General features: G+C 47.4%; 1 protein-coding gene across 1 annotated transcript; it reads right to left on the bottom strand.

Annotated features, from left to right (window-relative positions):
- Nucleotides 1-221: 221 nt before the first annotated feature.
- chpf2 (chondroitin polymerizing factor 2) lies at nucleotides 222-15,980 on the bottom strand. The gene is made up of 4 exons (XM_035429362.1): nucleotides 14,222-15,980; nucleotides 9,226-9,790; nucleotides 5,583-5,765; nucleotides 222-2,478 (listed from the first exon to the last, which is right to left on the bottom strand). Exons 1-4 carry the CDS (start codon nucleotides 14,497-14,499, stop codon nucleotides 1,186-1,188), a joined length of 2,319 nt encoding a protein of 772 aa, XP_035285253.1. The 5' UTR covers nucleotides 14,500-15,980; the 3' UTR covers nucleotides 222-1,185.
- Between the last annotated feature and the right edge of the window lie 962 nt (nucleotides 15,981-16,942).

The following is a 16,942-nucleotide window of genomic DNA, read 5'->3' as shown; positions in this document are numbered from 1 at the left end:
AGCAGTGGGCCTGTAACTGACATTGTCCTGCTGGCTGTACAGAACATGTAATAAAACATTTCTAAATACGAGGTGGCTCGGCTGTGCTCGAGTGATGTCATTCGTCCACCAGGGGCCGTCCATGACGGGTGCAGTCTAACAGACACGGGATTTTTAGAACGGTTTCTCTCGTTCCATTACACCAAACCCGTACACGTAAACCGACATCGTGCTGCAATATCTGATTGGACGGATTTATTCAGGATTCATTATATTTTTAATTGCACAATTAATGGGGTGAGAAGTAAAAAAAACTATTTCATGCCCTCATAGGGCTTTCACAGAGATCACTGACCAATGGTATGCTGGCTTTAGGCACAAACGCACGGGGATCTCGCTGTATTCTTAGGGAGGTATGGGACACTCGACAGCAACTCCCACTTCATGTCTGCAGTACCGAAGCATTGACCCTTGAGCCAATCGGTTAATGAGTGTGATGTCACTGAATTCCACATTATACTACGTCACCGCCCGGCATCCAACCAAGCTACATGGGAAACGGAAACTGACATTCATTTTGGAGGCAGGGACGCTTAAAGTACTGTTGACTCAGTCTGTGTCCTCCGGACCTAATGGGAATGTACCAGAAGAAACGTGCTGTCATAGACCCAAATGAACACAGGAAGGTTTTTTTTTAATGTAAAGATACAATCAGCCTGAGGTCAGTGGCTCAGAGAAGCGGTCAGGGCGATCCGAACACTCTCTTTCAGAGAGGAAAGCTACAGTAAACGGAAAGGTTACCACCTTCCACTTTGACCTCCGCGTATTCTTTTCTTTTTTTTAAATTCCGGTAAAAAAAATCCCATTCAGGAGTCCAGGAACAAACCGAAAACAACTTCGGTGCGGGAAGAAAAAAAAATAAAAAACACAGCTTGCATTTACACCCTTTCACACGACAAAGTTTCCACGATTGACAAAATAACAAAAAAGGGACAACAAGAGGAGCCAGAGGAGTTCAGAGTTCAGCTGTTTATCCGCCAAGTATGCCTGCCTGAGTCAAACAGACGTCAGAGTCTTCGGTCCATCCAATCCAGTCTCTCCCCCCCACGGTCTCTCCGAGTCTCGTCCAATGAGGTGAGGTTGCACGGAGTCCACATGTCCCTCTGTCAACGCAGCACCCGCCACGGTGAACCACAGCGGCGCTCCCTAGGTGCTGTTGGCCTGCTCCTGCTCGAACAGGGCCATGGCCAGGTGGGAGCGGGAGGCCAGCCCCTCCAGGTTGCTGAGGACGCAGCGGTGGTAGATGTCCTCGCTGAAGCGCGGGTTGCACGCCCGCCGCACGTACTTCTGGACCAGCGCCGGCTCCACGGCGCGGAAGACGTGCAGCCCGGAGTAGCGCACGAAGACCTCGTAGACGTCCATGCTCTCCAGCGGCTCGTCGTTGTCCAGGATGTCCGCGGCCATCTTGGTGCGGGCGCCCATGTAGTCGGCGTTGTAGAAGCAGGCCTCGTCGAAGACGTGCCGGTCGAAGCGGCCGTCGCGCAGGCCCTCCGAGGAGAAGGAGGAGGCCGCGCCCCCCGCCCCGGCCGCCGCCGAGGGCTGCTGGTCGCGGTACACGATGGCGGGGCTGTACTCCTGGAAGTGGATGGGGAAGAAGACCTGCCAGTTGCTGATGGCGTTCATGCGGCAGCGGTTGAGGAAGTCGCCGTTGACCTCCGTCCACACGCTGGACAGGAAGAAGAGCGTGTCCACCGGGTGCTTCTTGGAGATGATGTCCATGAGCTTGACCTGCGAGGGCACCTCCGTCTTCACGCTGATCCAGGGGATCTTGGCGCCGCCGTAGCGCTTCTCCACCTCGCCGATCATGGCCTTGACGCCGGCGAAGACGTCCGCCTCGCTCACCCGCTGCGCGTCGAAGGGGTCGTAGACGAAGAGGAAGGTGAGCAGCGCGTTGTCGCGGGCGTCCAGCGCGTTCATGGCGTAGGCGTCCAGGAAGCTGCCCACGTAGTCCAGCTCGCGCGCGGTGACGGGCAGGATGACCTGCACGCGGGTGGCCTCCGTCACGTAGGGCATGGGGATGATCTCGATGGAGCTGAGCGGGCGCAGCAGCCCCACCCGCTTGGCCACGACCTGGCTGTGGCCCTTCTGCGTGAGCACCTCCAGCGCCAGGTCCAGGGTGTACTCCATGCCGCGGGTGGGGTCGAAGCGGCGGTAGCCGTTGAGCAGGCGGCGCTTGCGGAAGCGGAGCCGCGGCTGGTAGCGCTCGTTCAGCCGCTCCACCGCCGTCTCCAGCACGGCGGCCACGTCCGCGCGGTCCGCCCCGCGCAGCTCGCACTTGGGCGCGCCGTCGGCGCACGAGTACATGTGCTCCTCCGTGAAGTAGTCCCAGTTGATCACCTCGAAGCGCGTCTTGGGCCGGAAGGGCGGGTTGATGCCCACGGGCCAGGTGGCGCCCTCCTTGCCCTCGGGGGTCAGCTCGCTCAGGTTGCTGATCTGCACCTGCCCGCGCACACAACGACACGTTCACACAGTCAGCGCCAGGACACAGACTCAGGACCTGGACATGTACGCACAAATTGCATCCAAACTATGCACGGGATCACACTTACACACGGGATGCAATTTATATTCAAGGGCCCTTCATTTTTAATGAAAGGGGGAAAAAAAACGTTTTGTGTGAATGTTCGCATCTTCACATGTTTCCTTGCTACCAAATGATGGTAACACAAAGACTAAAACCAACTCTCTACGTAAGTTTCAAAAACTGGTGCAGTCTGATCTCTAGACGGTCATTATTTTCAGTTAGTGTAATGGAACCCCCCCCACACACACACACACACGCACACGCACACGCACGCACACATGCACAAATGCATACACACAGTGGAGTAATTGTCCCTAGTCCCTACCCATGCATTCTTCACCAAATTAATTTTTCCGAGGAAACTAAAGTTCCAAGCAAAATCCTGAAGGAATGCTCTCCAAACCTGAAACCCAACCCTTGTGATCCATCACAGTATATACAATTACAATTTTTCTAAATCCCATAATAAATAACAGACTAAACCTCAATAATTTGAAAGGAGGAGATGTAAATCAATGGCTTGGTCATGCATGACTTATTGTTCATAAAGATGAGAATTTCGCTGTGAATCATCCTTCCACAGAATTTCAGCACTGCTCAAGCCAGCCCAGTCTTCCAGGAATTAAACACAATACCTCAAAGTTGGAAAAAAAAGATTTGTTTTTTCACTCCTCAAATGCAATTATCTGTATTTCCATCTCAGACAAAGTGTTTTCCTCTCTCTCCGATACATACTTCAAAACATTAAGAGACTGGCCTCTGTTTACAGTAAATATGGCTTGTGAGGAGCATAGTTTCCTGCTAAATCTTCATGTGCACCCATTTGTTTCTTTCTAAGCAAACATTAAAATATTGCACGTCTGAGTCATACACACAATTGTTGAATCAGGCACGTAAACATTCTTAATGTGTGCTGGAACGAATCTCTAAGTATTTCTGAACACGTGTTTATAAATATTAAACACGGATTTAGAATGACCAACACTGCCATACCGTGACTCCAGCAAAACATCTGGTATGTTTTAGGGTAAAGTTTCTCAACTTTATGTACCACTTTCCATTATATACAAGGAACATTTTGTGAGAAACATCCGATTGGTCCATCGTTATCCGCCTCTTCTACTGCAGCGGTAGACTACGGAAAATGGCGGCACGCCCTGCGCAACGCGAACGGCTCTTAAAGGGAACGAAAAGAGTTAATTTTATCGGCTATTAACAAATTTCAGCAGCACCACACCCACTGACAGGATATTCAGTATGACCCAGCCCTGTTGTCAGGCGCGTCACACACTTCACGCTGCGCGCTGCTCGCTTCTGGTTCACGAAAATAGCAACAGTCACAAGCCACGCCCACTGCACCAGGCGCTGTGCCACTGACTGCGCCCGTGTGACTGATTCCGGATAGCAGAGCCATTAATCTCATCAGATCATGTGTCCGCTTGGTAAAACAGGTTACCATAACCTACCATTTCATTTTGAATCTACACAACAAATACAAACACACACAAATCTGCATATATCATGATCTCCCTCAGCCATAACTTTGAAGGAATGAACGAGTGAAGAGAGAAGAGCCGGCTTCTGCCAAGGACGGGGCACAGACACAACACAGACAGGATATCTTATTCTGGCACACTGCCATTAGTCAAATGACCTAGCTGGGGACAATTTTTTTTTTTTAGCAGAGACATTTCTGCAGAGCTGGATATGACTCCAGGAACCATTTTAAATCGTGACACTTTAATTCAGGAAGAGAACTGATCCAGTATTACAAAAACACAGAGAGGACTACGAGTGTCGACGAAATCGATGATTAGTGAGGGTATTCGCGTGAGAAAGGGGAGATGGCCCGATTGACCAGCCATCGTAACATGGAAACGTGTCCGACCTCTCCTCTAAGAGGCTTCCCGATTAAATTCACAGCAGGTTCCTAGCCGCGGTGACTACAGCTTTGTCTCCGCTTCTCTTGCGGTGGCCGATCGAAACTGCTTTCCGGGACCGCGAGAGGGCAGAAAGGAGGCCGTTCCTCTTGTCCCAGCGAGCCCAGCTGGCGATCTTAAGGACAGATGCCACTGCCTATTTTCAGACAGCTGAGAAAACTTGAGTCGGCGATGGGTTTGAGGAGCAGATGCGTTCTGTGCTCGCGGGCGCATCAAGTTTGTCGTTTTCATTTGCCGAAAAAATGCTCAGAACCGCACGGGAGGGAGACTCCTGGGGACCGTACCTTTGAACTCGGCTCATCGTTCATAAGCCGAAACATGTGTCGGGGAAAGGGATCTGCCACGGGCAGTAGCAAGGCTCTGGTATGCATTATAATTCCTCAGAGTCGCGAGAAAAACGAGGCCATCCACGCCTCCAAAAAATCCCCAGCGCTGCAAAAAGCTGCCGTTTGACAAAAGAGCTTTTAGCACCTGGATCGTGCATTTAAACCCACTGCACCTGCGGTTGCAGTTGTAGCATGGCGACCACTGGTTTGAGCATTGGACTGCGTTTGTCATTACAGAAGCACAGGCTGCAGTAAAAAAAAAAACATGTTACGGGGGCGACATAGCTCAGGAGGTAAGAGCGGTTGTCTGGCAGTCGGAGGGTTGCCGGTTCGATCCCCCGCCCTGGGGCGTGTCGAAGTGTCCCCGAGCAAGACACCTAACCCCTAATTGCTCCCAACAAGCTGATTGGTACCTTGCATGGCAGCCTTTTACCGTTGGTGTGTGTGAATGGGTGAATGAGAGGCATCAATTCCAAAGCGCTTTGGATGAGAGTCCTATATAAATGCAGTCCATTTACCACTTACCATGTTACCTGTGCTAGCATGTTACCTGTGCTAACGACGGCACAGCGTCACCTCAGCAACCAAACCCACGGGTGTCACGTGAGCTTCACTCAACGCCATTGACTACAGATCTAAGCGACTGTAGTGTCTTCCGTTAGCGACGAACATGCTAGCACACGGGTAAAAGGAACAGGGCTAGCCGCGGCCTTACCGGAAAAGGGAGCGGCAGCATTTTCGGGGGGCACCCACCTGCAGCTGCTGGATCTGCTGGTAGGTGCGGTCCAGCTCGATCTGGCTGAAGCGCTTGTGCAGGCGGTACATGAGGTCGGGCTCGGAGACCGGGTGCACGGTGAAGGCGTTCTTAAACTGCGGGCTGTCCTCCCGCTCGGGGTCCGCGTTCTTCCCCAGCTCGAAGTAGCGGTAGATCATCTCCTGAAAGGCGAGCGCACACACACACACACACACACACGCACACACACAGGCACACAGGCACAGACACACACACGCACACACACACACACACACACACACACACACACACAGGCACACAGGCACAGACACACACACGCACACACACACACACACACACACACACACACAGATACAGACACATACAGTCACACAGACAGACACACACAGACACACACACAGACAGACACACACACGCATGCACGCAGACGCACACACACACAGACAGACATACAGACACACAGACAGACACACACAGACACACATACAGACACACAGACACACACACAGACACACACACAGATAGATACACAGACAGATACACAGACACACACACACACACACAAACGCACACACAGATAGATACACATACAGACACACACACAAACGCACACACATAGATACACACACACACAGACACACACACATACACAGACATGCACACAGACACACAGACACAGACACACACACACACAGACACAGACACGCACACACAGACGCACACACAGACAGATACAGACACACACACACAGTTACACAAAATTAAAACAAGCAAAACAAGCCCAAGTAAAAGAGTTGAACCTTGAACCTTGAAGCAGCCACAACTGACAATTTTTGACATAATATTGCTGACAAATATGAATCACTCCTAATTTTCCCTATGCATATTTCTGATTGCAAAAAAAATATCTACTCTCAGAGAGGACCCTGGAGCGTGTAGCCACAGCCACAGATTCTCCATGCAGAGAACAGCCCCTGATCACGCCAAAGCTGACGATCAAAGTGACAGACCCACATCTGTGACCAAGTCTTACAAAGTTAATGGTTTTTCAAACACCCACCCTTTTTTACATTTTCTCATGTGTGTGGGCCAATGGTAATATTGGCATTTGCAGGCTGCTTATGAAATCAGCTGAAAAAATAAAAACCTTATACCCAGAAAGGTCCGCTAGTCGCTGCCTTTGGACTTCCCACTCCCTACTTCTGGTAAGACACCCAAGCCGCATATTTATACAGTGGGAGTTCAGGCTGTACGTACAGTCTTAACACAATGGCGCGCCACAAACCCAAAAACCTGCACTGCTTTCAACCAATCACTTACAGTTTCACACACATCGACGGGACTCAAACGTGCCTCTGTTTGCACCGGGACGGTGCCTGACGGGCCCAACGTGAAACCGGAGGGAAACCGGAGAAATCCGAAATCCCGGCCCTCTCTCCATGAGGATTATGGGTAAACAAATTCCAAAGCAGCTGCATTCTGGGCAGGCTACCCAGTAGTAAGCTGGTACAGCTGTCCACGCTGCTCAGAGCACGTGAAACATTAGAAATTCTCTAAAACATCTATTTAAAAAACGACGTTCTTTTCCTTAGGGGGACTGCTGGGAACACATAGGGCGAAATCGGGGGTGCACAACAAGGGCTGACTTGTTTCAGGACTCTGTGCCGACTCCTGCTCTTAATTAATGAGCTCAATCTTAATTTGATCTGACATCTGTATATAAGCACCAGCTACAGCTGCGTACGGCAAGTGTATCCTAAAGATCTTACTGTGCTCAAGTACAGGAGTGAACCAGCTTTTATAGAGCTGTCAGAAAACTAAAAACTAAGGTAATTGGTTGGAACAAAAAGCAGCATGTGGAGTAACCCTGCAGGACCGGAGTTATCTGTATGCACCCCTAGGCTATGCTTTCTCTTGGAATTATGTGATTCTTCAATGCCATGTTTTCAAATTGCCTGGAGTGCAATACTGACTGTAGCATATTTACTGTGGTTTAATATGCACAGCACATTACATACATCTTGGACAGGAAACAGAAATAACTGAAGCAGTATAAAATGAAACTAATTTCACACTCTTCCCTTGGCACCGAAATGATCAGATAATGTCAAATGGAAAGACTGCCATTTCCAGGTGTGTGTGGTGTGATGCACCAGAACAGAATGCCGTGTGACTGTAAGCCAACCCTTTCTGTCATTCAACACTTTTGATACAGAAAACCTTGATCCTTGTCAACACCGACTGTACAGAACAGGAACCGACAAAGAAGCTCGCACTCCTCCATGTACGCCATGAATCCAAACTCAACTGTAAACCGCTTTTCAATCCACAACTTCTCTTTCAAAACAAAAGCTGTGCATTAGTCAGCTGCTTAATCGTTGCCAGATGCTTGGCAACAAAAAAAATGCTGTTCGAGCGTTTTACACCGAGGAATTCTCCCTATACATCTCAAGCCTGAGCGCATTAGGCACTAGGCCAATACCACTGGTTTGTGTCTCTTTACATTAGTCCTTTTCAAGACGGCAAAACGTGGCGCGTTGTGTCATGTTCAGGGCCTTATGCCGCCCCCCCCCCCCCCCCCCCCCCCGAATGCCTCGTAACAGCGTTCCTAATATGAACAAAACTTTTATTTTCTCTAAAACGTACAGAATGTTCTCTCCCAAAGCCCTCCGCAGACAGGCCGCAGGCCTCAGAAAAAGGTCGCTTTACATCGACAGTGAAGTGCGTGTGTGAGGCTGAGACGCCCGTCTGTGCTGCAGGTCGGCTCCGCGGTTTGCTTGCGTAACCGCGAGGGGAAGCGCGCGCAGCTGCGGCGAGAGAGGGCGCGGCATCGGCACGGCAACGGCACGGCGGGGGGTCGACTTCCTGCGAAGTTTCACACAAGTCTTCGTCAAATCATCTGACCGCATCGTCATCTGAATGCTTTGCTAGAATTATGCTCGCCGCACAGGCTTCCTGTTCGGCTTGCGAAGCTAAGCGTGCTACACGTAGCCAAGCTCAGAGATCGGAAGGGACGAGGCTCAGCTACCTACATGCCCGCCAACATTTGGCTCGTTTTAATGTTCGACCAAATTAATTTCATAAGGTTTAAGTTCATAAGGTGTGATAATTACAACCATAGTAGTATAGTTCGTTTCAGAAAGAAACACAACCAAAATTTCAAACAATAAACACCAGTTTATTAAACAGGCTAATTATACTACTTGGAGCAGTTCTGCATTGCATGTGTGAACACAAACACGATTGCATAGCTGATTGGCTCAAACCAATATGCACTACCACAACTGGTCATGTTACCATGACGGCAAGTTTCAGACAAGCCTGCAGTATGTGCTGCTTCACAGGGGGGAAATTAGATCACGTCTGGCCAACGAATACATTTGGGGCCTTTATTTTTAAGAGGGTCTTGTTCCACCTTGTGCGAAAAAGGTCAACAGTGAGTCTGTTTGAGTTTGTTTATGGAAGTAGCCTGTAGCCTGAGTTACTGGGAAAGTTACAAACAGTTACCTGGGGGATTTCAGGTGGTGTTTTCAGCTAAACAGCTGGCTCCTGCACCCTCGAGAATGGGAATCACACATCAAACAAAAACGAAAAAAAGTAGGAAAGGGTGAAGAAAAAGAAAAAGAAAAAAGAAAGGCTTACTTGGTGCATCTCCACGCAGCTCAGACCGAGGTAGTCGATGATGCAGCGGCCGAGCCACTCGTCGGGCCTGACACTCAGGATGTCGTTGCGGCAGGCGTCCAGGTGCGGCTGCAGGCGCGCCAGCAGGCTGCGCGAGAGCAGGTAGCCGTAGCCGCCGTGGCAGTAGCGGGCGCGCTCCTCGCCGCCGATGAACTCCTCGGCGCGGCCCATGTACAGGTCCTGCCCGGCGCTCAGGTGCGCCACCAGCTCGGAGAGCCGCTCCGCCTGCGTGTAGGTGTCGTCCTGCGCCAGGTAGAACCAGTCGTAGTCCGAGCCGAAGTGCGCGTGCAGGTGGCGCACCGTCTCGTACATCAGCCAGACGGCGCGGTCGTCGCCGTGCGCCACCACCGCCATGCCGTGCGGCACCTTGGGGCTGCGCAGGCCCGTGAAGAAGAAGGTGCGGTGGAAGTGGTGCGCCACCGTGCGGTTCACCGCCACGCCCAGCGTGCCCAGGGTGGCGCGCGAGGTCAGCACGCCCACCAGGAGGCGCTCCCGTATGCCCAGCTCCGTGTGGATGTAGCGCGTCCTGCAAGGGCGACGGGCGGCACATTTCAGGGTTACTTCTCATACGCAAAAAACACAACAACGGTTAGCGACAAGGGAGCAACATACATGACATATACCCCCCCAGTCCTAATTCACCTCCTAATCACTCCCCCTCTGTTTCAAGTTAGGCTTATTTGTAAGAGTCACTCATGTGAGGGCCACTCACAAGCAAGCGCAGGCATCGAGGAGACTGGGAGCATAACAAGCAGCAGGTGTGGGACGCACTTTTGCGTTTATTTTATAATTAATAGTCACCACTTAAATAAATATCACTTAACGGTTCAGCACAGCGAGCTACTGTGAACCGCCACATTTGCATTACAAATAACGATTACCGTAATTTACTACAATGACTATGACAACGGGCTTGAAAAGGCGTGACACAGCACTCAAAACTGCATTTAAATGTGGTTAGCTCTGCCATGCATTAGCGACTCTGACAACGGAATTAAGCAACGCAATGCATGCTGAGGCAGCACTAATTTTTAAGCCAGCACTTTAATTTCGTCATTACTGTAAGGGAAGGGTGGAGGGCTGAACTGCCACAACCCGTCGCTGAAATTAGGCTCGCTCAGTTCTGGGACAGCCCTTGTACATGGCGACTCATGTGAACGTGCAAAATGACTGTTCTTATCAAAATTTTCTGATGATTTTTCCTCATACATGGGTGTGGGACTAACCCCTCTCTCCAAGAGGCGATATTCATTCATTACCGTTCTCATCACTCTCCAACAGACAGACCCACAGGGCGGGGAAGAAGAGATTACATTAAAGCCCTCATCCATCCCACACTAATCACGAAAATTTCCACCAAGTGCAGATGGCTGGGTTCACATGTACAGACTATCAGACAAGATCAGAATCACAACTCACTTTCTGGATGCGGCTTTGCCGCTAACTGCATACGCATCAAAATAAAACCGACTTGGTTGGCAGACCTTTGAAGATGTTCCAAGTGCATTAAAACAGCACAGGCCTGTAAAATGGTTCATTTTGATCATCTGAGCAAGTAATCAGCTTAAAGGACCGACGCCAAATTTAGACTGCAAGAACATAGAAGTCCTTGAGAAGCGTTACCAGTCTCTGTTATGAGGTGAGTATATTGAACTGGTGGGATTAGAACACACAGGGCACGAAGATTCCCTTTTACTTTCACTGAAGTCAAGCGCAAGCAGACTAATGGGACTGTAGTTGCAGGCCGTAACAAGATATGTAGACTGAGAGCCAAGTCAATTAAAACACTAACAACACTAGGAAAACCTCAGAATATACAGGGTTTTTCCGACATAGAGAATTCAAAGGAGGCCGCCATGATCAAATTTTTTGCAGCCTCCACATAATTATAATGGCGTCAGCGCAACAAAACAAAACATCAGAAATACAAGCAATGCTCTCGGGGGATTTCTATAATTTGTAACTGCCACAGTACCATTACTCCGATGTGGAGCTGTGTCGTCACCAGCACAAAGCAACAGGAAAGGCGCTACCGAATAATGCAAAGCTTCAGCAACTGTTTGCACAGAGGGCATGATCAGACGTCGCTCTGGCGTTCAGACAGGCAAATCCATTTTCTTTTGCACCCAAGCACATCCAGTATTTCCAAAAGATTTACATCCTATCAGTTTAATGTTTTCAACTTTGCAGATATGGCATGTAGAATGGGTTCTTTTTTAGAAAGTGAGGAGGAGCAGGTAAAAGACATAATCTGATCATTACTGGCTATTAAAAAGTATAATTCACATTACCAAGATGTGGTAAGTCTGATCACATGATCATGATTAAGGTACCATCTATGCCTTATTTTGAGTCAGGCAAAACCCTGACATAGGAACAGAAAACGATTTCTAAAAACGTTCTTTAAAATAAAAGCCATCTGATACACATACCGATGGTGCAACTCACCACATGGAAATGATATCTTTAATAACTATTCTATATTCCCCTTTTTTATTTTTGGCATGCACACATGCATTCCTTTGGGAAACCCCATATAACTAACAACAGATGTTTGTAATACCATAAAAGAAGGTTTAGGGCGGCTGCGCTATTCCAAAAACATTTTAATACCCCATTGTTCTCCCCGTTTTGGAATGATCTGAGTTGAATCCATGTGTATTCGTTCCATTGCTACAATATTTTCCACACATTTAGGAGGGCATATATATTACATGAGTCCTCCAGAAAATCTGAATTTTTATTCAATGCACAACCCGCTAGCTGCACTGCGCAGGAACTGCAACAGGGGGCTGTGTAACTGACACCGCTTGCCAGCCGTATCCGGGTGACGACAGCGCTAACGTCGCATCGCCATGGACGCCTGGCTACAGTCAGCACTCTTACAGTCAGCACTCAAACTGGACCCAAACCGTGGGACACCTCACTACACCGCACACAGGAGGTCTTTGGAGTAGCCAACCAGGGGTGTTTGCAGCAGGGAGACAAAATTGTTCTGGTGACAACGTTTTTACTAAATGAATGAGCAAACCTTAAATATATGTTCAAAAGTAGCTGGCCAAACAGTCTGTTTGCAGACATAGTCAGCCATTTTGCTGACAGTCAGGGTTTGGGGAACTCCTTGTAAGCACTTTTCTGCGCAAAGGGTCTTTAAAAAGCACCTCAACTGGACGGGCAGCCCAGGACTGCACTGCAACTGCACTCAAGCATTTGCTTGAGCATTTCTGGTTCTGAGTTGACTGCACCGAAGTTGCGCTGCCATAGGAAAACATGTCGCAGCCCAAGGCGTGAATGGAACATCCTCTTCCCGCCTACAGGCCGCTGAGTCTCAAGACTGCTTCCCCACACAAAGCGGTACATTGATATCGAGAGCTCACCAGCGCACGCTGGATATACAGTCTCTCATTTTACAGCCTGTGTGTCTAATTACGGGAGGGGCGGGCGGCAAGCATCGCCTATTACCCTGAATACAGTCCACATCATTGGGGGAAAAAAAAAAAAAAAAACTACACCAAATTTAGAATCTTAAATGTGTTTTTGCTCAACCTACTCGACAATCGCAATTATTGTGACAAAATTAACTTGGATAAGTCATCAGACCGCAAGGTTCCACAGCTTGAATCAGGGCACATTTTAGTGACATCACAAGCACACCGACGACAGTAAACAATCACAGCGAGGTCAGTCACCCAAGACGAACACCCACTGGAAATGGTAAGGCATTAAATGAAGGCATACGTCGGGCAGTCATACAATCCTCCTTATTGCCATGACATGCTAAATGTCGCTTTTATGAAAAGTCCTTTCTCAAAGTGAAGCGCAAAGGGTCCCGAAATCCCAGCAGCCCCCCCCCTCCCCCCCCCGAATGCAAGGAGGCTCCCAGCGTTCACAAATCTGTGCAGAATTTCGCTTGGCGTGGAGGATTTCAGAGAAGTCTCACAAAAACAACACTTGCCTCCCTGGCTGAGCGAAGGCTGTGGCTTAGTGCACACACACACACACACACACACACACACACCCCTTCTAGCACGAGCACACAGGAAGTCTCTGTCTCGTCTAGGTAGCTCTTCACATGCCCCCGAAGACGAAAATGACCCAAGCAGATGCACACAAGCTTCCTCCAGCTCCTACATCCATCATTCAGAAGAATTCCAAAAGGGTCAACGCAAAAAACGCAGGTTAACAATAACTTACAGTACAAACTTCCCCGGGCCACAAAATGGCCACTGCCCATCTTCACCACTATTAGGGTAACTGTTAAGATTACCATGGGGTTTTTTTTGTCATGGTACTGTATGTGACAACCCAGTTTTACTTTGACCATTTGTATTGGCTATGGAAATAACACAAATTGATATCTGGTTGGGTTTTAGCAAGGTGGATCGAATGTGGCACAAGCAGAAGGTATGATGCAAATATCTGGTCGGTTCATTAAAGCTACACCTTTCAGCACAAACAGGTTTTCACAGACAAACGAAAGGTCAAAATGTTTTCAGTGCACAATTCATGCTATGACTTCAGATGTTAAAAAAAAAACATTTTTAAGTGCAAGGGAACATTTTCAGATTGGAGCAGAATTTAGAAATTACCACCAAAGAGCATATAAGCCATACAACACAAATTAAAGACAGAACTGAAGGTGAACATCAGGCACGATCAATCCACAGTGTAACCCAGGGAAGCATACAGTAGTTATGAGTCCAGTCCATTACTTGAGTTCAACACTGATCTAGGTCATTTGTAATGACCAGAACAATGTGAAATCCCTTTCAAGCCAATGAAAGGGGTTTTCCGAAGAGCAGGACTAGCCATAATCTAAAGCTAAATTAAACAGTATGATAAGACACATCTTGGACAAAGTATGAATTGACCGTTTGCTGAGAAGTACATGCAATCACTACAATCAGTACATAAAAATCACAGACAGATCAATGTTGCAACGATCCCACGAATTTACCTGAGAACTTTCTTGTGCGGCTTATTGGGGTCCTTGTGGTAGGGCACTACGCGAGGCTGAAAATCCTCGTTCCCGGGATCGGCTCCGTGACCTCCTTGGCGGTCCCCCCCGAGACTGCCCGGGAACAGTCCCCCATTTACAAATTCGTCTCCACAGGACTCCTCTGTGTCTCCCTGCGTCCATGACACCATGAGCAGACTCAGGCTGCAGCCCAGCGACAGCCCCAGGATGAGAGGTAGCGCAGGCCGGAACAGCGCCAGAAACGAGGACAGGCGCATGATTCCCCGCAGTTCAGGCTCACCGCGAAGTAGAAACAAACTGCGGTTCCTTCCGAGATCCGAGACCGTCCAAAAAAAAACTGAGCAGCTGGCAACTGTGTCAGAAACGATGCTCCACTGATAAGGCAGTGCAAATGGGCAGCTATGCTACATTCCAATGTCAAGTTTCAATTGGGTCGACAGTACGGTAGTGAAATCAGCAGGTCTTCTTTTTTGACGTGCTATCATTCATATATCCTTGCACGTCCCGTCAGATGGACATAAGATTAAATGGTGTGATGTCTGACCAAGTCAAAAAATACATAATATTGTATTTTCTAAAAATAAAAATCAAGCCGTTCTTCTACTCTCTTGGTTGTTCCGCATTTGAACACGAGGTGAGACTAGCCTAAGAGAATTTTCACTTGTGTCTAAACAAGTTAATGACCAAAATAACTTAATCTGGTTAAAATAACATTAAAACAGATTGCTGTAGCCCTATTGTTTTGATGCCAAGTCGCATGTAACTTCGATCCTTAATCTAATGCTCTACGTGCAGTTTCACGAACGTTTAAACAAGGTTTTGATGACATTCACAACAAGCAGTTTCTGTTCAACATTTGACGTGTAACATTAACACTACTACGTTCAATACTGGCAATCGCAAATAGACATTCTTTGATGAACGGTATATACATTTAACTAAAAATTAAATGCATAGTTAAAAGTCCATTCGACCGTTATCAGCACACTACACACACTGAACCCACGGTCAATATCAGTAAAACAGGCATTTCCATCCCTTTAATTTAGCAAGCTTTTCTTCCATCACCGCAAGCCATTTGGTCACACAGAAACCGTTTTCTTAGCTAAACAGTTAGATTAACTCTGTTTTGATATACAGCAAACCTTTCTTAAACACATAGCCTATGCAATTCACAATTTGTCATAATTGTTTGCATTTGTGCTAATTTTTTATATTCCTCCTCGTAAAAATCCAAAAATCCGTATGGATCCAATGAAAGCACAACCTTGACCATATCTTCCTTTCGTTATTTTGTCTCTTGAATCGATGGCTGTGAAAATCGAAAAACAGCTGCATATAAGCTGAACACCAAGCTAGCTAGCTAAACAGCTAAAAATCCAACAAAAACATCGACGGTTACGTTTCAGAAACGACACGGAACATCTTTATTGTAAGTCAGTTTCGCTCCATTCCAGGAAACAGGAAACGTGCATGAAGACTAGCGATGTCACAAAAATACAGACTGCTAACTATCTGTACGCTTTCTACTAGGCTACGCGTTGCGCAATGTTTTGAGACAATGCTAGTGACAACGCGTTGTCGTCTTCCAAACCGAGAGAACTCGCGGTATCCAGTTTTCATTGGCTGTATTGGATTTTCTGCGTCTCAGTCACAGATATAGCCTAGTAGTGTGGTCTCAGTCGCTGAAAACCGTTTGGTTTTCAGCGTTTTACATTTATTGGATATTCTCACCCAATGATGTATCGCCATTATTTCATTTTGTATTTTCTGAATTTTACATTCCAAAAAAATTAACCAAGTAGCCTAACGGTTAGCTACACCGTGGATTTTAAGAAAAGACATAAACTACAAATCATGTGTTGCGGCGGACCCACGGGAAACATAGTATACAAATATTAAGTTCCACAAATCTGTCGGTCCTGCTTGCTGTTTCTGACAGTATAGGCCTACTATACTATTATCAAATGTAGAGACGATCTGCCTTGAGACCTTCACAAATTTAGTAATTGCCTCTAAATATACTACCTGCATGCATTATGTTATTTCTATTAAACTCTTTAAAGTGCTACTCCTGATCTTAGCTACCCTAATGCACAACATCATCAACCAGTCGCTTTCCATCAGTTTAGTTCCGTCTTCTACAATTAAACATTTCTTAAAAACATATATGAATCCGGAAGTTCTTAATAATTACAAACCAATTTCAAACCTTCTTTTTCTATCCAAAATACTGTAAAGGATCATAGTAAATCAGCTTTATAATTACTTCCACAAACAATCATTTGATAAATTTAATGAGTACGTCTCGCAACTTCTAAACCTAGAAACTTGCCTTCCCAGAATTAAAACTTAATTAAAAAAAATAAAAAATGTAATCAGAGGTTTCCAATCATGTGCCATGGCTGGCAGAGAGTATTCAGGTTTTTATTTCAACCGATCACCACCCCTGCTGATTTCACATATTTAAACACCTTCAACTACTAAGCATAGGCTACTCTAAATGCTGTTAAAACAGAGCTACTAGTTGTTAGACCAGCCAAACACAGGTATGTGTTTCAAAATTTGATGGCCCTTGATGGCTGTAAGATATCACAAAGCCCTATGGTCAAAAATCTTGGTGTGAACTTTGATCCCTCCCTCTCATTTCAGACACACATTAAGGCCTTAACTAGGACTGCATTTTTTCCATCTTCGTGA

This window comes from Anguilla anguilla, chromosome 8 (assembly GCF_013347855.1).
Source record: "Anguilla anguilla isolate fAngAng1 chromosome 8, fAngAng1.pri, whole genome shotgun sequence".
Taxonomy (NCBI): Eukaryota; Metazoa; Chordata; class Actinopteri; order Anguilliformes; family Anguillidae; genus Anguilla; species Anguilla anguilla.
This window is presented reverse-complemented; position numbering and strand designations above follow the sequence as displayed.

Coding starts and splice junctions, on each gene's coding strand:
- chpf2 (XM_035429362.1), bottom strand. CDS start 14,499: ATGCGCCTGTCCTCGTTTCTGGCGCTGTTCCGGCCTGCGCTACCTCTC. Junction 9,791..14,221: donor CCGCACAAGAAAGTTCTCAG/GTAAATTCGTGG, acceptor TCGCCCTTGCAG/GACGCGCTACATCCACACGG. Junction 2,479..5,582: donor AGCAGATCCAGCAGCTGCAG/GTGGGTGCCCCC, acceptor GTGCGCGGGCAG/GTGCAGATCAGCAACCTGAG.